The sequence below is a fragment of the Micrasema longulum genome, unplaced genomic scaffold (assembly GCF_059751315.1).
Source record: "Micrasema longulum isolate JH-2025_06_02 unplaced genomic scaffold, ASM5975131v1 h1tg000323l, whole genome shotgun sequence".
NCBI lineage: Eukaryota > Metazoa > Arthropoda > Insecta > Trichoptera > Brachycentridae > Micrasema > Micrasema longulum.
This window is the reverse complement of record NW_028277527.1, coordinates 163826-189382: the sequence shown is the minus strand read 5'-3', so window position 1 is coordinate 189382 and position 25557 is coordinate 163826. Positions and strand designations below refer to the sequence as shown.

General features: G+C 33.3%; 1 protein-coding gene across 3 annotated transcripts in view; it reads right to left on the bottom strand.

Annotated features, from left to right (window-relative positions):
* The window catches only part of Mrtf (Myocardin-related transcription factor), a 152010-nt gene that overhangs the window by 107873 nt on the left and 18580 nt on the right, over positions 1-25557 (bottom strand). Inside the window, exon 1 of one of the 3 annotated variants that reach the window (XM_088225002.1) lies at positions 22942-23046. The exons of the other annotated variants lie outside the window; for them this stretch is intronic. Coding sequence (XP_088081128.1) covers positions 22942-23008 — 67 coding nt within the window. The 5' untranslated portion in view covers positions 23009-23046. Of the gene's footprint in view, positions 1-22941; positions 23047-25557 lie in introns of those variants that run through there. 3 annotated transcript variants of the gene reach the window in all.

Sequence of the window (25557 nt, the reverse complement as noted above, 5' to 3'; positions counted from 1 at the left end):
TGTTTAATTAGTTGCCAAAGGAGATTAGGGATGCTGGGCCGCGATTATGAACGGCTAACTTCATCGGTATATACCGAAGCGGTATAAACTAATATCGATATAATGTACGTAGATGTGTATATTTGTATGAAAATTCAAAGTATCTTCGTTGGTGACCGGTAATTGAACGTGTTAAGAAGAAAAAAATTGTAAACGTGTTCTATTTTTCATACGGAAAACTCGATAATAATTAATATATTGATTTTACTTTAATTTCTTGGTGGAACTGCATTTTATATTTTTATAAATGTTATTACCTTATACCTAAATTTAAATTATTTTATTTCCATAATTATATAAAATCATGATTTACAACCCCCGCTTGCACTTGTATACAACATAGAAATTTGTTTGGTCTCCCGCCAGTCTGACGATGTCGGTCACGACGAAACCCGGTCACTGGTAAAAATTTATGAATAAAAGTGGAATAAAACTAGGTACGTATTGTTATTATTATAATTTAAATTTGTTGATAAATTTTAACTTTTCATCATAATCGAGGCCCTGGGGTCTGTCGCATCGTTTCATAGAATGGCGATGGATTTTGTTAAAAACAAACATCCATTAGGGTAGATATATTGTCATCGGAAAGCGTCTGGATTTAAAAAAAATATTTGTTTTTGAAATTATTTTTGAGTATATTGTTTAGGTAGTTGTCTATTTTTTTTTTGTACAACTATCTAAAAGAAATACATTACAAGCGTTGAAGTTTTCCACGAAGGTATAGTGAAGCGTTAGGACTATAGAACGCAGTGAACAGAAGTGTGAGTGTGAAAAAAAATCTTAATAAGTTTTACATCACATTCAATAAAAATCTAGTTTCAATCAATTATTCCATTTCGCGAAAACGGCGCTATATACCTAATAATATTTGTTGTAAAGGATACAATAAAATAATCATACTGATTGTCCACGTTGATTTGTCGACAAAATACGGATATGGTATAGAAAAAATAATAAAACTAATAATACACTGAATTGAGTGATGTATTCGTCAAACAACACAGCAAAATGACGCATTTAAAATGCATTCCTACAAAAATAAAGAAAAACATGTTCCCACCTACGCTATATGCTATAAACGTGATCCACAGCAACAAACTATGGCTAAGATAGATTGAGTCAAAATCTTACGATATTATATAACTGTGCGCTGGAACGAAGCTGTTATGGGCGTAGGAAGTGACGAACGACAATATATTTCAATTAAATTAATAATTAATAATAAAAACAACATTTTATTACGTAAGAGCTACAAATATAAATTATAACAAATTGAGTGAAAAGATTACAACTACCTTGCGTGCAATTTATCGCCAATATAACGAATACAGAATATGACAATGCCCTATATTCGTGTGTACGTCTTGTGTGTACGTCTTCGTGTGTTCGTGTGTACGTCTTATGAAAAATTGACCCAACTGCAAAAACTTTTTTTTAATTCATCGAAAAAAAATCTTACAGTATATAGCATAAAATCATTACATAAAACAGAATAACATTATAAGAAAAAAAAACCCCACGTAGGTGCGTGGGTATACTGATTTAATCAGCTTTACGTTATACAGCACGTACAATAAAATAAAAAATACTCAGTATAATCATGTAAATATAAAAAATAAACTTATTTTAGTGGAAATTTATCTGAACTGTTCATACTGTTACCTAGATTTAAGGGAAACGTGATCCAGGCATGGGTCTGTCAGTTGGACAATTGAAGACCATGTTTTAAAAACCTCAAATGTCACAAAAAATAGTACGAACAGTTGAAATAAGAATGGCGGTTTTTTAAAAACTTATGCAGTAGTTAAACTCTTCATATTTTGATTTGAAAAAATATTCAGTAAACACTGCTGAAAACTTAAACAAAAGAATATCCGAAACACCTTTAAACTGTGAAACAATGGAGCAATAGCGGCGCTACATTTGGTAGAAATGCTACTTAAAGGCTATTTTTTGTTAGTTCACACAAATTGATGTGGATAATTGCTGTTTTCACAAAAACACCGTATTTTACATTAAATTTGAGATACCTCAGATTTTTTTGGAAACATTTGGAAAGAACGATTGTATGGACGTATAAACAGAGAATAATCCAATATCGTTTTGGAAAATTATGGACATTTGATGTTTTCAATCGGTCGGCCTCGTGGTGTAATGGTCAGCGCGTTTGCTTATCATGCAAGAGGTCTCGAGTTCGATTCCCAACATAGTTGATATAAAATACGAGGTATACAATTAATATAAGATAAATAAATCTTTACCATAAACATGATATTTAAATATTTATGTGCAATTGAGTTTTGTATTTGATTTCGTATGTACAAATGAATATATAAACGAACAAATGAATTAAATATACATACATATATTTTATATAAGAAGCACGAGCTTTGTGGTTATTTGTTATGATAAAATTGCATTTTTTTAAATTATAACTCCTGTCTAGTTTTAAAGATCGTATCCATCTCACTTCACACTTCTCGTCATTAAAAGAACAAGACAAAAACACTTGACTTTTTAGCTCCATAATATGTATCAATAATGTAATATTTAGTTATCACTGTAAAAATAAAAACGGATAGAATTCATTAGTTAAGTATACCCTGACAAAGAAGCTTATGTAGCTTTGAAACCGGCCGGTAGAAAAAGTAAAAAATGAGTGGTTGAAAACAAAGTTATTTTATAAAAATAATATTGTTGATTTTTTCCTCCCCCTCTCTGAGAAACCCACGATGTATCACGAAGTTGATTAAAATATATAAATCAGTATGAAAATGATTCGAGATCGATCCGCGAAAAAATGTTTGCGATAAGCTTCAAGTAGCATCGCCATCGGTGAGATTCCGAAGGTCGTTTCGTCACAATTGGAGTTAAGCGGAGCACGTAGTACCGGGTCTATCTTTACACCTGGCGCTGCCCGCGCGTGGGTGGGTGACTGCTCTTACTGCTATGTGTTGTTACTAAGACTCGTTACCCCTCGCCTCTACGCTCTCCCGCTGCCGCTGCTCGCTGTCCAAACCGCCGGACAACTGTCACGCCGCGCTGTCACGATCGCGGTAAACGGCGGATAAGTTCCCGCTAGACGGGCACTCGTTACCGTCCCACTACCCCCGGGAATGACACAAACGGAACTTTCGACACGTCGGCGTCGGTAGGTATATTCCTCCAGATTCGCTGGATGCGAAGGTGTAACGTGACGTTATGCATGGCTTTACTTGGTGAACTAGGGCATGGACGAATTTCAGCTTTAAGTTAAGCGTGATTCTTTTGTATTTATATCCTGAGGCAACGATATGCGTCGATTCTAAAGTCAGATACAAAGTATATGAATTGTGCAGTATTTACATTAACTTCACTTTCAAAATGTTTTTTTGTTGAGATTATCTATTGCAGTAGTGCTATTCAATATTAAGCATAAAATTTCAAATCCGTGAGGCAGTATTTTATGCTAATACCTGAAGAAAACTGAAGCGCGATCTCACAACTACAAATTAATTCATTGAACAAACATTGTACGATGGAACCTCTTTTTATTTTTTTTATTTCACTTTAAACCTTCGAGTACAAATAATAAGTAATTTGGCGAACTTGTTGCTAAAAGCGATTTCTTCCAGCCAACCAAAAAACAGACAGGTCAAAAGTAAAGTTGGTCAAAAATTTGTACAAAAAATACGAAAATATTTATATTTAAAAAAACCTAATTAATTAAAAATAACAGCTGTCTTTTGATTGGGAGATAAGGCTTGCACATATTAACTTTTAAAAAGTACATTATGTTATACATATAAAAGGATGAGGAATGTGGAATCGGATCATGGGTATGGAAGGAGATGAAAAGAGAAACCAAGGAGAGAAAAGGGATAAAAATATGTATTTTTAAAAAAAACTTTAAAATACAGAGAGTTCGGGATTCTGGGGATATAAAGTAAAATTTCGGGCGTTTATTGAAAGGAGCTAGAGAAGATGCATGTTTTATATGAAAAAGTAGCTCATTTCAAAGTCTAGCAGCTTTAACGGAAAAGAAATAGCTGAAAAATGATGTGCTATGTCGAGGAATGGAAAGTGTTCTCTCCTGAGAAGATCGAAACGAAAGACCATGATCAGAAAGGTAAATGGAATCCTCAGCAAGAGATTTTAGAGCGCATGGGTTGTGAAGAATATTATAAAGAAGCGAGAGCGATTGAAAGTGTATGCCCTGATAAAAACGAAGGCACTAGAGTTCGGAGCGAAAGGGTCATACATGGTCATACTTTTTGAGGTTGAAAATAAAGCGGATGATTTTATACGGGGGACATTAAATCACACATTGTATGCTAAGTAAAAGGAATGAAATGTCTGTAAAGAAAGGAATGTCTGTACTGAATAATATAACTAAAAAACGTGTATGGTAAACCAGGGTGACAGGTCACGTCCGAAACCACGGTCATCGGTATGAGCAAGATGACATCGGCATGTTAAAAGTGATAATTTAGAAGAGACAAATTGAAAAACAAAACATTAAAAAAACCAAATGGTTGCTGACTTCTGCAGAGTGCAGAGCTAGCTACCTCCTCCGCACTACTGTTTTACCCCTTGCAGAAGTAAGCAATAATTTGGTTTATTAAAAAAATCGTTTTGAAACAATATTCCAATATGTCACCTTGCTCATTCCGATAATCGTTGTTTCAGATACGACAGTGTTTACGATACACGCTGTGTTACTACTATGCATTATTAAATTGATGTTTGTTTTTTTTTAATGCACCGTGTTATTTCGGAACAATAAAAAAAAAACGTGAAAAATCAGGTTTTCATGTACTTGATTTGCAACAAGTTTTTTTTTTAAACTTATTTATTAAAAAGAAAACAACGACCATACAACAATATTCACAAACAGACCAAATTATAGGCCAATTATAAATTTCTATATATAACTAAATACAATGCCAAAAAATACGAAAAAAAAGCGCACCCGTAAAAAGCGTATTACTCCGCTCGTAAAAAAATAATATTACAATAATAGTGAAATAGAACATAATATGAAAAGAAAAAGTTTTTTGTTTACTCGGTTTTAAAAAACCTTTTCGCCAGCGGATCCATACGGAGTAAACCCAGATCAGTATTTCCCCCTTTCTTATTTCAAACAAGAGAAAATAATTATAAAATCAAAGTATACAAAAAAATAAAATATGTATAAATAATAATTAAATAGGTACAGTTTGATTAAATTACTATAATTCTTCTTTGCAATTTAGGACCTAGCATTTTCTTCGTAGTTGTTTAGGGTGAAGAAATATAAAGATTTCAGAAAAAAAAATGTTTTGATAATTTAGGATTTAGAATTAACAACATGTTGCAGCCGAGTTGTACGTTGAGGGATACGAATTTTTATTTTCTCAGGCAGATGTGGGCAATCTAAATTGTTATTGACTATTTTGTAAAGGAAGACGGTATCAGTGATGGTACTTATAGATTGCAAGGCATCGATTTTGATATGTACTGCAGCTTCTTCATAGTTATTAAAATGTATATTTTTTCGATAGTTTATGTGCTTCAATTTTTTTATTGAATTCCTTCCAACTCTTAAAATATATTTGGAATATTGATAAGACCAGACTGACGAGCAATATTTAAGGATGCGCGTACATATGCAAAATATAATGTTTTCAATGGCTGTCGATTGTTAAAAGGCTTACATACTCTTATTATAAAGCCCAGTATTTTGTAAGCATCGCTTACTGTCTTCTCTATAATATATATTTTTCATATGCAATGTTATCTAAATATACACGAAGGTCAGGAATACAGTCTAGTTCGGTAATTTTGCATTAATTTATAAGATAAAGGGATGGTTAATCATGCCACGATCTTATTGCGCGGTCTGGATCTGAAATTGGTATACTTAAAACAAAAATTTGAATGATTCATAATGTTTATGTTTTGTCTTTAAATCCTGTCTTGTTTGGCAAGAAATTAGCCTAATTTTCTTTTTTTAAGTTTACGCGACTTTTCAGTATGGTATTTAATCGATCCAGGATTGTAATTGTCACCTCTTGCCAGCAAACTGACCATTTGATTTAACGAAGCGTATGGAATCGGCTAATTACGGAACAACCAACGCCTTAATGACGTTTCACATATTATTCTGGAGGAGCTTTTGCCAAACTCGACGTACCCACAATTCTCGGAAACCGGCGTAAACATTGAGTAATGTGTGTCTAAATGTGCTCCGCCATGATGCAATACTTGGGGCGCCGAATCCACAATACGCCTGTTGTTGCTCCAACTCTGGTACGGGTATACGTAATCGGCTGAGACACTTATTCCTAAATTAGTGTGCCAGGGATTCCACCATAGGCCAATTCATGCTTACCGATGCGATACAAGGCCGCGGGAGATCAATACATAAGACAAATATTCAAAGAGATCGACTTTCAGAGGGAGTTTTGTGAATTGTAAAATAAATAATGACCATCACCATGTCCCCAAGACGCTCTGTTTAGGGTGTTACGTTCTTCCTTGAAGCTTAATCCAACATCTCCAAGTTACAACCTCTGGCGTTGGTTGATGTTCGATACTACGACCAGGCACTGAAGAACCAATGTTGATGAAACGGGCAAGACAATTAATCTCATCAAGATATATTCTAAATATTTAGTGCAGTTACATTTTCTGCTAGAGCCAATACTGATCATCGTAGTTTCGGAGAGACAGGGTTTAAAGAACACATAATGTTGATTTACGTCTTGCAAACATAATAAAATGTGTTATTTTTACGATACACGTTATTACAATATTAATACATTATAAAAAGAAGAGAAATTATTAATCATATTTTGTCCCGAAAAACCTATAAAATAATAGTTTGTCATCGGGTGCTCAGGCATTAGTTTTAATAAAGAATCAAATGAAAGAGTACAAACTTATGTCTGTACTCTTTCATATATACACATCATAATATGTACACATATAAAATAATTAACAAAGATTATTTTGTTTTTGATGCTTTGAAAAATAAAACATATCATTAAGATAAAAAAGAAAAAACTTAACTAAACGAGATAAAATGGTTTGAAATATTTTTTTTAAAGTAGGAAAATAGAGAAAAACAATACAATTAAAATTAAAGAATAGCCATTTACTTGAATAAAGTTTAAACATAAGAAAAAAATATCTACATGCATAAATAGTGGGTGCTCATAAATGTAATCAAAACAAGATAAAAAATAAAACAAAGTGAATCGAAAATTTCGATTCATATCCACAGAAAAAATAAAAATAATCAAAATGGGAGGAAATATTGAAATTGAGGTCTAAAATATGTAAATACAATAAAATAAAATAAGATAATAAACATATTGCATTTAAAAAGGCTGAATGGCAGTCTGATCTACCGGCATACGTTATTATGAACTTAGTGACAAGACTATAAATACGAAATATTATAAAATAAATAACTTGATTCTGGTTATTTATTTATGTATCACTCTGTTCTGTTTTATAAAGGGTAAGCTAAACATGAACTCAATTTTAAGCATACTCATAGCACTATTTTAACGAATTTTTTTTAGACTTAAGTTTTTTGATTCCTTAAATCGTATTAAGAAAATAAATATTTTTTAGATTTTTTTTTTTTAATGTATAAGAAACAGCGACAAACGTAAAAATGATGTGTGTTTGTATTAATATTTAATGTAGATGTTTCTTGATAAAACTCCATAGTAAACGATTTTGATATAAATATCAATAAAATTTTAGTTTATTTTTTTGTTATTGATATAGCTCTTTCGCCTAAGTTGGCATCTTCAAGACTGGTGCGCTCGTTGGTCAATAAACAATAAAATAAAAGTAAACAAAAAAAATATTATTTAAAATTACATAAATATATTTTTTTTATTAAATAATATAAACAAGGAAATAAAATATTTTAGCGATAAAAACCAAAAAATATATTTTTTTACAAAAATAATTCAAACAAGAATACCTTTAAGACTTTTCATGGTGTATTCAGGTAAGACGCTTTCGTGAAATAATTGTAAAACTCGTCGCGAAAGCACTTGCAGATAATTTGGCGACGAGTTGGTGCTATTGAAGCGGAAAGGCGAATGCAAATTGGCGACATAACGTCACACTTGGCGAGTGATGCCTTCATGCACTTCGGATGCGCGCGGTGACGTCACCGCACCGCTTACTTATGCAACTGCAATCTGGAGAGATCGGGAATGCAGACATACAGTAGAGGGTCGTCAGAAGGTTTAGTTGAAGAATCTCACCTACACCAATAAAGGTTACGGCTTTTTTACTACACAAAATTCAGCAAACAAGATAGAAGAATAAAGGAGGTAAAATGTTTTAACAAAGGCAAAACGGTATACGTTGCAATTCGGGTAAAGCAATTACTGAAACTAGCCAACAACTAATCATCATAAGCCCAATAAACATTTTAAAATCCATATTTATCCGTCTCTGTTGAGATTACTTACTACAGTTAATTCACAGCGCCCTTGATATGATTTTCATAAATTATCCATAATAATGTACTATAATGGAAAAAAAAAATATTACCAGAATAAGGAAGTTTAGTGATACGGGAAATTCGATATAAAAAATGTTTTCTTGACTTACCAATCAGCAGAACTCACCGAAGATAACTCGTGACGTCACGAGCGGAGTAATTTCAAATCACAAAACTTTAAAAAATCATAGCGCTGATACGAGACGTTCGAATCGTAACTTAATAACTTTGAAGCTGATTTATTAAAAAATGTTATTTTCTCTCTATAAATATATTCAAAAAAATTGTGGCAAATATTAACAGTTTCGAAGTAAAATTCAATTTTAAATACCTACACAATATTTGGGATAAATAATTTAAACAGGATTTGTGGTTTTGGAAGTGATAGATATTTACTTCTGAAAGATCATTTTCAAACTGTGGCGAAAACGTAATAATTTTATACACACCCTCACACGTTGCATCTTCAGAATACCCATTTTATTTAACTTTATATTAAAAATAATTTCTCACGATCTTTTTTGTTTTATCACAGCACAGGAAATTGACATTTCTAGATAATCAAATCATTCATTCAAAATTACATTTTTTTTCATAATCATTAACTTATTAAGGCTTTTAAGGCTCTGCTTGCGTTAATCCATAATAATTAACAATAAAAATACATAGTGAAATAAATTAAATTATAAGATATTATTGATTATTATTATATTATTATTAACATATACCAAAAGAGACCGATCGGGTTATTTTTAATTGTCGTTTTTACGATGATTATATTGCAAACGGTTTCTCGTCGACGCTACATAACGAGGTATATGTAGAATGAATAATTCTAGTATTGTCACACTCCTTGTCAAACCAGACACTTGGCTGAATATCCACTCATCATCTCAGGCGTGAAATTGCTGCGAACATTGGGATATATAAAATCATTTAAAATTCACCACCCACAAAGCTATGTCAAACTCTATGTTTGACGAAGCAACATACATATTTGGCGAACTAACAACAAAATAAATTAACTGAACTTTCAATAATTATTATTTAAAAAACCTTTCACGAACGTTCAGCGGTTCGTCTTTATCGGAAAATGTTGCGACAACAATAAACAAGTTATTTAAAATCTATTCTAATAAACCACCTTCCAGAAACGCCTTAAACATTACTATATTTCATTAGAATCCTGATCTTCATGAATTTATTTTTTAATGTACATTTTATTCCTTTTCTTTTCCTCTTTCTCTCTCCTCCCAAATGAGCATCTGATTCCACATTCCTCATCCTTTAATAAGTAAAACATAATGTTCAATTATTTAAATTAATGTGTGCAAGACATATCTCCCCATTTAAAATAGCAGTTATTTTTAATTTATTATATATATATCAAAAAATACATACATTTTGCATATATGTATCTTTTGATATATATTTTCGTTTTTTAGTAAAAAAAATTAGCTAACTATTCATTTGACCAGTCCGTTTTTTGGTTGGTTGGAAGATATTGCTTTTAGCAATAAGTCCGCCAAAGTGCTTATTATTTGTACTTGAAGATTTAAAAAAAAGTTGGCATTATGGACATATTTTAAGTCAATTTCCTTTCAGCTTTCATTTTTCATTATGCTTTTCCTAGTTAAAGCGAGAAATATTAAATAAAGTAAAATGCAATGAGTGAGGATTTTACGATAAACAATAATGAGACTGTTCGCCTCAGGACCATTTGCAGTAAATAGTCGTAGGGCCTTACTTATAGCTCTGGTATAAAGTTACGCCTAGGCACAGTGGTAGAGTAAGAATGTAAATACCATCGTCATTCTACTACTATAATAAGAATGGTGTTCCCATCCGTATTTTACCACTATGCCTTGGCGTAACTTTATACCAAGTTTATGAGTAAGACCCATTCAGTTTTCAATAGTTTTAAGTTGAAGAACAGGGAAATATCACATACTGCGAATACTGATCAAAAATATTTGAAATGGATTTAGAAAAAAATAATTGTACTTCTTAAATCGAAATGGATGTTGTGGAGAAATGTTATCATGCATAACTTTAAAAAATAAATTATTAAAAAATATGTCCCTACAAAAACGCGACATGTTTGGACTTAATAGTTGTGACGTCAAGGCTCGCGACGATGTTCTATTTAAATTTAAACGGTCACAAAGTTCAAAATTTACACAAATCGTGACGTACTAGGGGCGTGGCTAATGCTATGGACCGTTTTCCCGGGAATTCAAAATTATAAATTAAAAAATATTTTTTAACTCTAATTTTAATAAGGTAGTAAAAATATTTTTTTACTCGACAGTATTTCAAAGGCCCTTATTAATTTAAAATTGAAATAAAAAAAACGTGATATTTCCCTATTGTTGCGTTTACGTCGAAATTTACAAAATAAGTTGAATAAAAAACAACCCATTTTGCCAAAACGTAACAATCATTTAAGCTTAGACTATTTGTGATCCAACTGGCCTTTAAACTGATAAAATTAAAGCGCGGTTGGGTAAACTAAGAAATATTAGATCCGATTTAACAAAAATCAACACGCCAAAGAAATGTATGGTAATTTGGTCTCTATATTTAGTTTTGTATTGTTTTTCTCCTACATAAGTGTGTTTATTCCTAAATACGATCAATCAACTGTTCGTCCTTTAATTAAGCAGTGCATTGTGATTGTACAATACAAGATTAATGATAGTTAGAAGGCAAGAAGAGCTTGCCAAGAGGAAATCATAGCAGCCGATTAACCAATGACAGGATGTCATGTGAAACGTGAAATGTGGATGTGCTGTAGGTATATCTGTCTATGTACGGTAGACGGGTGATGGGTGAATCTTCGGGTACGTTATGACCAGTCCGATTCTTGTGAAACAACTTTAAAATAAGTTAAGCTAGGTTTAATATAAAATAAATGGGACAGTATTGTCTTGTCCCATCTCCGCGAAGAGCCTTGACTGAGCAGGACAGGACCTGGGGGACAATACAAAATTAGGCCGAAGTTCATACGTAAGCGCTGCGAAAATAATTATGCGAAGACGTGCAGTTCCGAGCGAGTTTGCGAAAAATATTGTTTCTTTAATACTAAGATATATTGAAATTGTGAAAGGGCGAATAAAATAAAAAAAACATGTGTTTTTCTGCCACCATTTCTGGCAAAAAAAATGCGCGTGAGCGAGAGGCACCCACCGAGCAAATCGCTATTATTCTACGATCGTGTCCTCGCGTGTTCACACGAAGACAATGCAGACGCGCGCGGCGATGGGGATAGTCATTGTCCTGCGGAGATAGACTGCCTGTCTTTCTCTGGGACAATGTCTCGAAACAATGTCATGTCCTACGAATTCCTGTTCACATGTGGACAATAGGTCGGATCCTGGGACTCACCAATATTGTATTTTCCTCTAACAACATTTAAGTAAATTTATTGCATTTATTTATTCATCAAAAGATACATGTTACAAAAAAATAATAACTTAGATTTCACAATATGTTTCTTTTTTGGGTGATACCGTGTGTGTTGGATTTGTTCCGACGTTTCGGCTACCATTGCGGGAGCCATCTTTAGGGTAAATTGAGTGATTTCACATTTACATTTCAATCCTGGACAGGAGTTTTCGACTCGATAGCAACTCTCAGGTAAAAATCCTTAAAATGGAAATTGAGTGTAGAAAAGCTCGCCTCATATATTATAACAACAAATTACAACAGGGATAAAAAACACCTTAAAAGGGAATATGGAAGTCTAGGCATTTACAGGGCTTATGACCTGTCATTGGCTGGTTTAAGTGGCCACTTTACACACTGTGTAACATTCACCATTCTGCCAATGTTTGAACATCCATATTTCTTCAATTCTTCCATTTGTTGATTTTAGTGAAATTAAAGAGCTGAAACATTTATTGTTGTGAAGAGATTATCTGACTGAACTATTTCACATACTAGGCAACGCCTGAAAACAATTTTCCAATTTTTAAACTTCTTCTTGGACCAGTTAGTTTTATTACAATATTTGAGTTTGTCCAAATGTTTGGACAAACTCAAATATTATATTATAACAACGATCAAAGGTAGCGCTACAAACATCCAACATATGTCAGTTATGTTTTTAAGCTCTCCTACAAATTATGCTTTTAGATCTATGACGTTATTTTATCAGATGTGTGATATGTCAAACGCATTGGGCCTTACTTAAAAACCTGGTAAAGTTACTATTAGAATAAGGATGGTGTTCCCATCTGTATTCTACCGATATGCGTAAGCGTAACTTTATACCGGAAGTTTATGAGTAAGGCATATAGTGTTAAATTGTATGTGTTATAAACAGTCGCACAAAACGGAATAACAGAGAACGGTTTTATTATGAAAAAATAATCAAATACGGAAGAAAACTTTGAAAAATACGATTTGGTGTTTACTTTAAAGTAAAAAAGTGCAATTTCATGCCAACCATTCTGGGAATCATAAGCCATAAGGAGATTTGGCGTAGGGCGCGTGCGCGTGCGCATGCTACCATTTGGACTGAGGATCGCGTTTTTGCATATTTTTTATTTATTTAATAACAAGATGCAAAGAGCAACGCGAACGTGAATGGAATCTGGAACGACAAAAATAAAGGACGGCGCGATTTTCTATTTCAAAGTTTCCCGAATCCCTTAAACAAATTAATTACAGTCAGCGTGTCCTGAGCTAAAGTGTTATTATGATAATGTTTGGACTTTCCTTTTGAGTGTGAAATGGGAGCAAGAGTTGAATATCCTCGTGTTAGCTTTATGTTCATGTTTCTAATTCAAGATATTACAAGAAACAGTCTTATTTACAGCGTAATATAATTTACTAAATGTTATTAAATATATATTTGTATATAACCACTTCCCGACTTTTCTATGTCTACCGGTTTCGAGACGTCCCCGTCTCTTGGGTTATTTACTGATGTTTATTAACATTTCGTGAGGTAATAATAAACAGGGTGTTCTTTAAACCCTGTCACATCCTAAACCCTGATGATCAGTATGGGCAAGAAGACATATAAGCATATTTAAAAAAAATTTGAACAATGATTTTTTTTAAAAATAAAACATTAAAAAAAAACAAATGGTTGATTACTTCTGCAGGGGAGAAGCGAGGGGAGCGCGGCCATGCGGTTGATGGTGTATTAGACTCCCCCCTCTTCGTTTCTCCCCTGCAGAAGGAAGCAACCATTTGTTTTTCATTTATCTTTTATTTTTTAAGATTTTAGTCGTTATTAATACATTATCAGCATTGAAATGTATACACAGTAGAACTCCGTTTATCTAAACTCTAGTCATCCGAATTTCCAAATATCCAATTCGTTATCAGGAAATAAAAAATAATGAAAAAGGTTAAACGATTTTATTTGTCAAAGCAATGAACTTTTGCTGGACATGTTCAAGTCAGTTTTCAATGTGATTAAAATTCGCTTTTTTATTTCAAAAGGAATAAAAAAGTTTACGTAAATTTTGCGTTTTCTTTCAAAACGTTGCCTTAATTAAATGGTTAAACCAATAATCCGGATAACGTCTGGCAATTATTAATCCAGATAATTGGAGTTTTGCTGTATTTTTAAGCTGTTGTAAGAATTTTTTAAATCGGGCGAGTGTAAATCTGAGTCAGGTATAATTGATAAGATTAAGAAAGGGTTTTTCAGGTGGTTTGGTCATGTAGAACGAATGGATGACGAAAGAATAACAAAACAAGTATATCTGGCGAAAATGAACGTTAACGTAAGACGAGGACGACCAAGGACGACGTGGCATGATCAGATAAACCAAAATCTTAGTCTAGTCATGTCAAAAGAAGACAGAACCGAAGGGCATGTATGACGATCCATTCTCTCTGCCTACCCCCTACGGGGAAATGGCGTGATGGTAGTGCGACTGTTTATAATTTTTTTTTTTTATTATTATTATGAGAAAATGCACGCCATTCTGGCAATAAAAACAGAAATACCTACAAGAATACTGAACAGCAGGCTCAATTATGTCAAAATTTGGTTTAGTAAGTTCGTTCGTTCGTTCGTTCGTTCGTCATATATCCATCTCACTCTGACGCAATCAAAACAGAATTTCCCTCTCGTTCCCTCGCATACAATACGAATGGATTTACGAAAAGAATTAGTTACGAGGCCACTGGCCAATTTTCTCCGTGAATGCATCTCCGCGTGTTGCAAAACGGGTGCAATATACTCAGCTTGTTAGCGTACACGACGCGGATGTAAACGGAAGCTTTTCTTGTGTGTGCTTTTATTTTGACAAATAAAAAAGCTCGCCACGCTCGTTTTGACTTTCGTACGCGTGGCGTCAGAGCGACACAGCACGAGATGTTCCAGTAAAAGCAAAAAGAAAAATATGCACTCAAAAAGGAATATCTAAGCAACGCGAATAATTTTAAAGTGATTATTCATGAATAAAGAATATATCTTGCTTTTCACAAAAAAGCCATACATTGAGGTGCTGTAAATACGTTGTAATAATGTGTCAGATTTAGGTTCACATAACGACAATGCCAAAATTAACAGTTAACAATGGAGTCCGGGTGCCGACCCTGATGTATGGGAACGAAGTATGGACTTGGAAAAGCAGGGACGAAAACAGGCTAAATACTGTCGAAATACGATCTCTCAGGCGAATGTGTGGCAAAACTATGAGATCCGTACTTTACGTAAGGCTGAGATAAGCACTATCGACAAAATCAAGAAAGGAGAACTGCGTTGGTATGGCCATGTAGAGCGAATGGACAGCGATAGAACGGCTAAAAATAATTATGATGCGAATATTGATGGATGCAGAAATGGAAAAAGGCCGAGAAAGACATGGCATGACCAAATCCAACCAACACTTTAAGATGGACATGTCGAAATTCGGAATATTCGGCGCGCTTGCATGATAATATGTACGAATGTAGAGGAAGCGTGATCTGTATACAAAGACAGAGTGATATGGCGTTCTATCCGCTTTGCTTAGCCTTACGAGGAAACGGCGTGACGGTTTGTTTGTTTTGCTAAAGTGTCAGCTTAATAACGATAGTGGATAAATTCAGAATGGTGTTTTTTTTATACAGAGGCAATGCCAATACCTATAAAAAAAAACTAATGGCATTTATTCAAACAATAAAAATATCAGAAGGAAAATTATGAACGAAATGTTAAATATTTTGTAATTAATTAGTGAATAATAACAAAAAAATATATAAATAAATAGACGAAAGCGGGTTGAAGCCGCTTCAGAGTTTCATACAATTTCACATGAATTATGTTTACCACTTATGAATCAGATATGACGTTTTACAAAAAAAAATCGTCGAGAATTTATAGTGGCATATTGAGATTTATACATCCCACAAAAAGTGACATATTCAGTATATTTAAAAATCACCGCTACAAATCAGTGAACTATCTTAGAGAGCTCCCATTTTTCAATCTAAGAAAATATATATGCTTCTTATTAAAAGTATTACCAACGAGTCATCGTCGGCGTCGCGTCGGTTAAACAGTTCAGAGCAAAAGAAGTCAAAAGAAAATTCAACTAAAAGACGGCAAGTTTTTCTGAAAACCATTTAATACCATACATTCCCCGAAATTTCTATGAAGTTAAAAAATATATGCATTAAAGCATGATGGAAGAGCTCATGAAATGAAATCGACGCCGGGTATTACTTAACTATCCAGATTTTTCTATGGCAAAAACTGCGTGAAGGAGGTTGTCTTAGGCCGCAGGATCAACTTTTTTAAAGGCTTTTTTTAAAAATATTTTTTTCTAAAACTACCAATTTTAAAAAGAGCTGAGTTTAAAAAAAATCTAGGCTAAGGCTCTGAAAAACATTGAACTGTATTAAATCAAGGGGTCATTACTCGAAATACATAGTTTAAGACCCCATGGAAATAAAATTAAGTTAGCTAGTTTATGTATCTCCAAAGAAAACAAATTCAGATATCGAAATTGGCAAGAACATATTTAAACCGTCGTGATGAATATGTTAATAGGTATCTTTATTAATAATTTGTTACTAAACATTTTCTTGCCTATGGTTTATTTTTTTTCTTGCACCTCAAACCAGGAGCCCCAATTACAGTGGTAAATTGCAGCACGAAATACTTAGGCAATTTTTGTGTTTTCGCCGGAAATCGAACCCGGAACATTCCTTACGTGAATTAAATGTCTTAACCATTACACCACTTGACTAAATTGTACGGCGAAGTTTCTCGGGAACGTAAGAAAAAAATTATTTCATTAAAAAGGAACTACTTTGAACGACGTCACTAGTTCTATGAAATCAACCAATAATAGAGCATTATGATAAATTTACTGTTTTCAGAGAGCCAACTGACCAATCAGCAGAACTGAAAGACAAGAACTTAATATGTCACAGGTGGAGTAATTTCAAAATTGCAAAACTATAAAAAATCATAGCGCTGATAATACGATACATAAATTTGGCTTTGTTTGATAGTCTATTAACAAATAATAATATAATTTAAAAAACGTATGAACTTCTTTATTCTGATGTATCTCAATTTGTCGAAATTGTAGTTAGCCTTCTTTCGTACTAAACCGCCGATTTGTGTGTATATATTATATGGGGCGGGTAGGATTGGAAATAAACGGAGCGCGCGGTGAAACGAAAAGTGTGTCAAGCGTCGGGAAATGCTTCCACTCGAGAAATGCGACAAAATAACGACAAAATGGAGAAAATAAACACGCCGGCTACCCCGCTCCGACCCGTCGACTGTCTTTCTAACCTAACTGCTTCATCTGCAGATCTTTAACCGCGTTTTGGGCCACGCGCGTCTTGATTTTTTGTCAACAAGTGCAACCGCCGCACTTTTATTTTAACCGAGTGTTTAGAAAATTTATGGCTGTAATGTTGTCGTTTAGTGGTTTTTAAAATATTTTTTTATTTGTCAATAAACTGTTTATACACTAAGCAAAAAAAAAACAATTCATTTCTATATATCGTATTATCAGCGCTATGATTTTTTTAAAGTTTTGTATTTCTAAAATTACTCCGCATGTGACGTCAGAGGTTCTCTAACGGCATATACTCGGTCAGTTCTGTCGATTGGTCCGTTGACGGTAAGTGAACCGGATATTATTCACAGCTCTCTTATCATCGGTTGATTCATATGAACTAGTGACGTCGTTCAAAGTAGTTCATTTTTATTATTTTTTGGTACATTTTCAAGAAACTATGCCGTACAATTTAATGCTGTAATTTCTACTGCGCGCAAATATACATTTTTTTGTAGCTTTTTGGGCTGAAATTCCTCATTTTATTAATAGAAAGATTAAAACGTGTCAAAAAGATTTTTAAATTACAGAACGTATTTTTTTTACTCCGTTTTTTTCGTTGTCACAAATAAAAACATTTGTATTTTTTTACGAATGATTTAGCTATATTCGCAAGAACTCCTCGCTCGAATCCTATGGTTTAAAATCGCCCAAAGGGTTTTCAATTCGACTAAAACATTGTTTTTCAATTAAAATGCCAGATTTCCTAACCCCGATCGGTATATCATCTGACCGGACATAGGAAAAGGGTTCAGTACAAAGTTTTTTTTTTTTAATATCTTTATTCTATTTCCACACTTAAATGTGTATAGGGCACTGCATAGGTACACCAACCGCAGTGTCTCTCGATCATTTTTGGTACATATAGATTTTGAATAGTTATAGTAGTAGAAGACGATAATTTTAATTATTTTATTTGTATTTTGACTATAAACAGCATTTAGATTGTCGTGTAATCTGTATTTTGTATCATTAAAAATGCAAGTGTTTTTGGATCGATCATATTTTTTTTCGTGCAATATTTATCAAATTAAAATATATACACTGGAATTATGGATAAAAAATAAATACCCTCAAATTGGCAACATTATATTTCGAGAATGCATCAGTAGCGCTGGAGGGAAGTCACAGCTAATTAACCGGCGCAATATTCAAAAATGGAGCACAACCGACCTTTTTATTTGAAAAAGGAACCAAAACACATCGGATCCGGTTGTAAATTCTAAACTGGCGTAGCGCAGCAAGTAAGATGTGTGAAGCTCGGGCGTGAAGAAAGTTCCACTGCGTGTAATTACAGGAAAAAATACCGGCTAATTCGAGAATCGTAAACTTTTCGCAGAATTAACATATTCTCTCGGTATGCACTCGCAAACTAATAAAGGTTCATGTTTTAAGAATCAATTATGAATATTCTGTGGCAAAAGTTGTATAGTGGTTTTTTTTCCACGTTTCCTTTCTACACTAGAAGCCAAGAAATCATATTTCAGTGATAAATAACAGCATAGAAAATCCAGGCAGAATTTTAGTAGTTTTTCAAATATCTTTTTATTTTTTATCAAACTAAGTCAAAATTTAAAAAAGAATAAACAAATTTTTATGAATCACTAACATCGCTGACTTTTCAAAGCATTTTAATTTCGAAATTACTCCGCCCGTGACACAAGTTGTCGTCGGTGACTTGTGCTGACATACAAAATACGTTGAGAAAATGGCTACCCGGAAACCGGAAATCTATGCCAAAACAAAACAACGCTGTAATTGGTTGATTCGCAAGAACTTGCGCCTTAGTTCCAAATAGTTCATATTTACTACAACCATTTTTAATCATTTTATCATACATTTTCGAGAAAATTCGCGGTACAAATTCTCTAATTTCTACCGCGTGCAAGTAAACATTTTTATACCTAATTCTCCGTAGCACTGAATTTCCTCATTTTTGTAATCTTACCAGAAATTGGATACGATAGCACGTGCGCGGGGTCACCAGTGGTAGAATGTTTACTAAAAAAACATTTTAAACCAAACAATAATGTTTGTTTAGCTGAAAATTCTGTCGCATCACGCGAATGAAAACTGAGCATTATGTGTGATGCTTTTTTAAATAAATACTCGGTACTTAAAATATAAATAAACAACAATGCACTCGTATTTCTCCGCGTGTTTAAATGCAGTCGTGTAAGACAGAGAATAATCGCAGGCGGGGTCAAAATATTAGATTATAAACTCTAAACAAGACAAACCACGACACATTATTAATTAAGTAAGAACTGTTTACTTTATTCTACGTTTTGTTACCGTTCGCGTTCCCGAGACAGCTCGGCGAATTTTAATAAAGGTTTATTAAAATGTACATCTCATCAGTCAAATGAATCCTTCTCTTTTTTGCATAAATGCGAGGCCATAGGCCTTCCCGGTTCAGTAGAGCGCCGACCTCGGGTGGGCGATGGGCGAGCACAGTGTTCTTCCCGCGCCACGCACTCCACTTGGTTACTTGTCAACAGTGCATATACAAACACTTTTCTCCTTTTGAATCGTCACGATTTAACATACTGATACATTTTTATTAAGTCGGAATGACAGAATTAAACCAGCACATTGAGAATAAATCCGATGACAGGGTTGAACGAACTCGGAAAATTTATTGTATGTTATAGATTTGAGTAACTCTCTTTGGTAGAGACTAAGAGAAATATTTTTCGAAGAAAATAAATACTTCATAAATCTAGCTCGTTTGGTAAGGATGACATTTTTTACGTCTTTTATGCTTTATTTAGTATGATTCCCGTATGTTCCAAACATTATTATTATGTTGTTATTAATTTTAAACGGTTTATTTATAGACGCCATTTGAAAAAAAAACAATGGTACTTACTAACTTCCATAAAAAGAAAAACATAAACAATTCAGGTGTTTTGTTTTATTATAATTGTTTTTCAATATTATTTAATGCTTTGTTAAAGGCGTAAGCCGTCGAAATAAATAAATAAATATAAACAATACATATGATTCTCAATACCTACCTTAAACAGAGATTAGAATTCTAGGACAGTAAAAAAATATATTTTTAGCAAACCATATTGATTTCGACAGTCAAATTCGAAGTATTTTAAGTTACTGAATGTATAAGAGATCATATACCGAATACTAAAATGCGGGTGTAATTAATACATATATTTTTATAATGAAAATTGAAATCCCTGGTAAAAATTACATGATATAACAGACGATGTGAACATGCAAATAATGATCAGTTAGGATCGTTTTCAAACTATTTTGGGAGCGCGTTTTGTTTTCGTAAATCTGTAGTCAGTACAATTATATCAAAGAGGTGGGAAATTTGGATCAAGCCTAAAGTAAAGGGGCAAGACTTCATTTACCGCTATACCAAATAGTAGAATGCCAAAAATATTCAACATTTCGTCGACTCCTACACGCTGGCCTACTAACGACAAACCTATCAGGAAAACATGTAGAGTGGATTGAGAAGAAAGATACAATATATTTCACGGACAAGAGAAATACATCAATGACATTTCTACCGGTAAATTTAGAACTCTGCAGATGATCACTACAATAAATCTATTATTTTAAAGCACAGATGTGTTAGAAACTAGGAGGGGGTTTGTTGTCCCGTGTTTCTATCCGAGAAATGTAAATGGATTACGGTGGTGACCCGAGCGGATTTATTTGTTTCGGAATAGTGATTTGTAAAACTTATTCATACGATGTATCAGATACAATACAATTTAAATTTATTAGTATACCTGACAATAATCTATTTCTAAACGGTTCACATTTGAGTCAAATCTGCGCATTAATTGAATTTGAAAATTTTTCAGTCAGAAGTACGCGACCCGTGAGAAAATAATTTTAATTAAGAGAAAAGTTTCAGGTAAGATGTTCTGTATCCGATGAAACGATTCGGCGCATAAATCACCCCATCGGCACATAGCCGACATTATCTCCAATAGTCTGTTCCGCTAATTTAATCGCGGCAAATCTCACTTTGGCTTTGTCTGTCCATTTAATTTAAATATAGGCCTTGCAGCGAGATCTGAGCGGTCGTTCGATTGAACTGGGCAATTCTTAACGAGGCATGTGCACGCTAATAGGACACAAGTCTATATTGTCTACCGGCCGGAATGCCGATCGGTCATCGACAACTCGAAAGATGTCGCTCGGATAGACAGAGATTCTGCGATCACCCGGTACGTCACGAAGAACACATCCATCAATATGGCGTGTGGAGTATGGATATTGGGGATGCCGCAGGTATGTACTTCTTTCTCTGGGAGTGATGGGGTAAACTCTAGAGACTCGAGCGATACAACGCGTCAATATCACCTGAAGAATCACACCATTCATGTATATGTAAATATTTTATTTATATCGTGAAAATACATCAATCTTCATCACAAAATAAACTCATCTTTCGTATCGAGTATACGCTGAAATAATAGAAGAGGGATAAACAATAAATCATAGCATATCATAATTTACATAACTAGATCAGAATATTTACCTTCGGTATAAACACGATGAGCCTAACTTAGTAGTAGGAAATTTTCGGGCATGTCCATAAAGAAAACACGGCGTTGCGCAAAACTGAAATGGCCAACACACGGACAGCTGTCAGTTAAGAGGAGTAATAACTTTCTTGGGAAACAGTTCCAGGAATAGACGAACGCCTTATATCTCAACATGGCGCTAATTTAAGACAGAGTCGCAATCTCCATACCGCTCGGACCAGGATTCCAGCATAGCTGGCTACATATTATGACCGCGGCTATTGGCTTCAGCCAACGTTCAGCTAGGATGTTTTGCAACACAAAAAAACACAATTATAATGCGATTTACAATGTACACGAGAGCACGAACACGCCGATCATAAAATGGAAGATCATTTCCTTTGGAAGATGACTGTTCGATGTAGTCAACGCGTGTCTGGGGTTAATGTAACATAATGTGTTAATAAAATTGTAGATAAATCTTATCCATCATAAATGTGATTTGAGTCTAAAGCGTTTAAACAGTTTATTTACTTTCCTAGAATACTTGAGTCTGAAGCGTTTAAACAGTTTATTTACTTTCATTTACCTAGAATACGTTATCGCAGGCGCCGATATAATAAAAAAAAATATGTGCAACAATATATTCCCTATTTACAGGGAAAAAAGTTACGAATATACCATAAATGTCACAATTACTTTTTTTTTTAAATATATAGTCATACCTACAAATTGGGTATTAATGTATTATGCAGTTTAAAAAATAATCTTGATTTCCCACCTAAATCTAAAACATTATCACGTGATTTTTTTTTAATGCCAAAAATTCGTGCAAATGCGGGTACAAGATTTCAAAAACAAACAATTATAATATGAATTCACTAAACAGTACATAGATAACTTATATTCAATAAAAATATATAGTATTTAACATAAAAACGAATAAGTATTGGAAAGTTTTTATTATAATATATGTAAGTAAAAAATTCAACTGAAATTTACGATTACCATTGTGTTTTAAACATAAAATGAATTAAACCCAACACCACGAGTCCATTATAAAACTATTGTACAAGATTATATACAATACCGTTCATGCAAAAATTCTGCATCTGAACGTGCACTACAGTAAAACATGTTTCAATTGTTTTCTTCATTAATAGCAATAGTAAACTTGTAATTTTATTGTGCCAACTGTTTGATTGCAAAAAAATAACTGCCACAAAATTTAAATGTGAGGAATGGTTTCTGATATCAATCATTTTATTTTTATTTTATAAGATAAGATAAGATTATCCGTGCGAAGAAGGCATTATTAGTGTTAATATTGATTTTTATGTTTAAATGCGAGAGTTCAGAACTGAACAAGCATAAAATAAACACAATTATAATATATAATATCCCCTCATACCAGCACTTTTGCTGATTGGGAATATTTCGAACAAATAAAATATGTAATATGTGAAGTTTAAAAACCTTGTATTTTGTCATAAATAAATAAATAAAAAATAATTGCGCGAGTTTAGAGTTGAACAAGCATAAAATAATTAAATCGGGTTGTGATCCCGTGGTTGGTGTTGCGGACTCGGGCTCAAAGGTCCGTGGTTGGAATCCCACTCCACCCCAACTTGATTCCCATTTTTTTAAAGTACAACTCGTTGAAAATGGCCTTCAAAATTAAATATTTGGGTAAATTATAAGAACGTAATTATTTATTTTTTAATAAAATAAATCGGGTTGTGGTCCTGTGGCTAGTGTCTCGGACTCGCGGACCAAGGGTCTGTGGTTCGAATCCCACTCTACCCCAACTTGATTCCATTTTCTAATAGTGAGTTATTTACAACTCGTTGAAAATGGCCTTCAAAATGAAATATTTGGGTAAATCATAAGAACGCAAATATTTTTTTTCTTTAAAAAAAAAAAAACACAATGTTGCAATAGGAAGACATATTTGGTGTTAATATTGATGTTTATGTGTAAATGCGAGAGCTTAACACAATACTTCAATAAAACAGAAGTGGTTAAAACGAATGTTTAATAATTAAAACAAATAAAACGAGCTCATGTAAAATAAGACCAACATAAATATTGTTATTTCGCCCATTATTTATTTATATACTTAATAGTTATGATTTGACTTAAAAAATAGATATTGTCAGGACGAAAACCGCCATTCGTATCTATCCGAAATGTAAAATGTTAATAAATAAATTAATAATAATACCCAAAATATTGTATACGTACAATTGCGAAAACATTTTTGAGAAGGGAATATGAAAGTCTGTCTACAAACATTTGGACATACTCAAAACAGCGTTGATTATTATTTTATTGTTGAAAAATATCGCAAAAAACATGGAGAACTGAAACTTACTAACTAAATTAGTCAACCGCACGCGTTGATTGCGGACCTACGCTAATTGGATTGGGTTATATCCCGTGAACATCACTTTTTTATCCAAGTTACGCATATCTTTATTTAACTTTTATTATTATTATTCATTTTTTTAAATATTTTTTTTATTTACGTAATAAGTACTGACCGTGTAAAATTTAAAGCTATTTACCAAAAAACGTCGCATGACGGTATACTTCTGCGAGGGCTGCAAAAGAGCTATTTGTGTTGTACCCAATGCCCAGTGCTGTATCATGAAGGTTAATTACAAAATTATTTTAACTATTTGATAGCCTGAAAATAAAGATTTCTATGTAAGGTAATTTGTTATAAAAATAAAACTGATTAAATAAATATCACTGTCTTTGCACACAGACCTCGCTTCCTCTACATTCACACACCTCTTCATGCAAGCACGCCGATTATTCCGACTTTTGACTATCCATCTTCAAGTATTTGTTAGATTTGGTCATGTAAAGACTTTCTCGGTCCTCCTCCTTTTCTACAGACATTCGCATTGTAATTTTTTTTATCGTTCTTTCACTGTACATTCGCTCAACGTGTCTAAATCAACGCAGCACATGGGTTGCGTATTTTGAAAGCACGAAAAACCAAAAATATTTCATGTGTTAATTTCGTGAAAAGCGCATACATGCCGCGTTTGTTTTAATTATATGCTGAAATTAACGCTTTGACCCAGAAAAGGGTCAACTCTCCAAGTAAACTGAAAGCAGGAGCGACTTATGGCAGTTAGCGCTATAATAACACGGGCGGTTAAAAAAACTAAGTGGGCTAAAAGCTAAAACTGTTGACATTTCACAATATGGAATGAATCAAGAGCTTCAATTTAACCGAAATATCACGCTGCGTGAATAAAAGGACCGGAAAACTAAAATAACGCACATTTTTACTGTAGTGTGTCTGCATATATAACTTCCTAACTTCCTACCTAAGTGACATATTTGTGCCCCGACTCAACACGGATTTTCTAGCGAATAAGGGAAAGTTCACAAGCAAGGGTCGTTACCGATTGTGTCACTATAAACTGTAATAATGTAAGTATAATGTTTTTAATCAACGTATTTAAAAAAAAATATTTATAGTACATAATAATATACACCTTACACAAGCATAAACTGTTTTCCCCGTCAGTCATTTTTTGGTATGAGAAATATAATATTTTTGATAGAACATAATAGATAAAACAAAAAAATATAAAACAAACAAAAAATATGGAAGGTACGATACATATCTTAATTAAAATAAACACTTTATTTTAGATAAGTTAGAGGATACAGCAATTATGTTTTT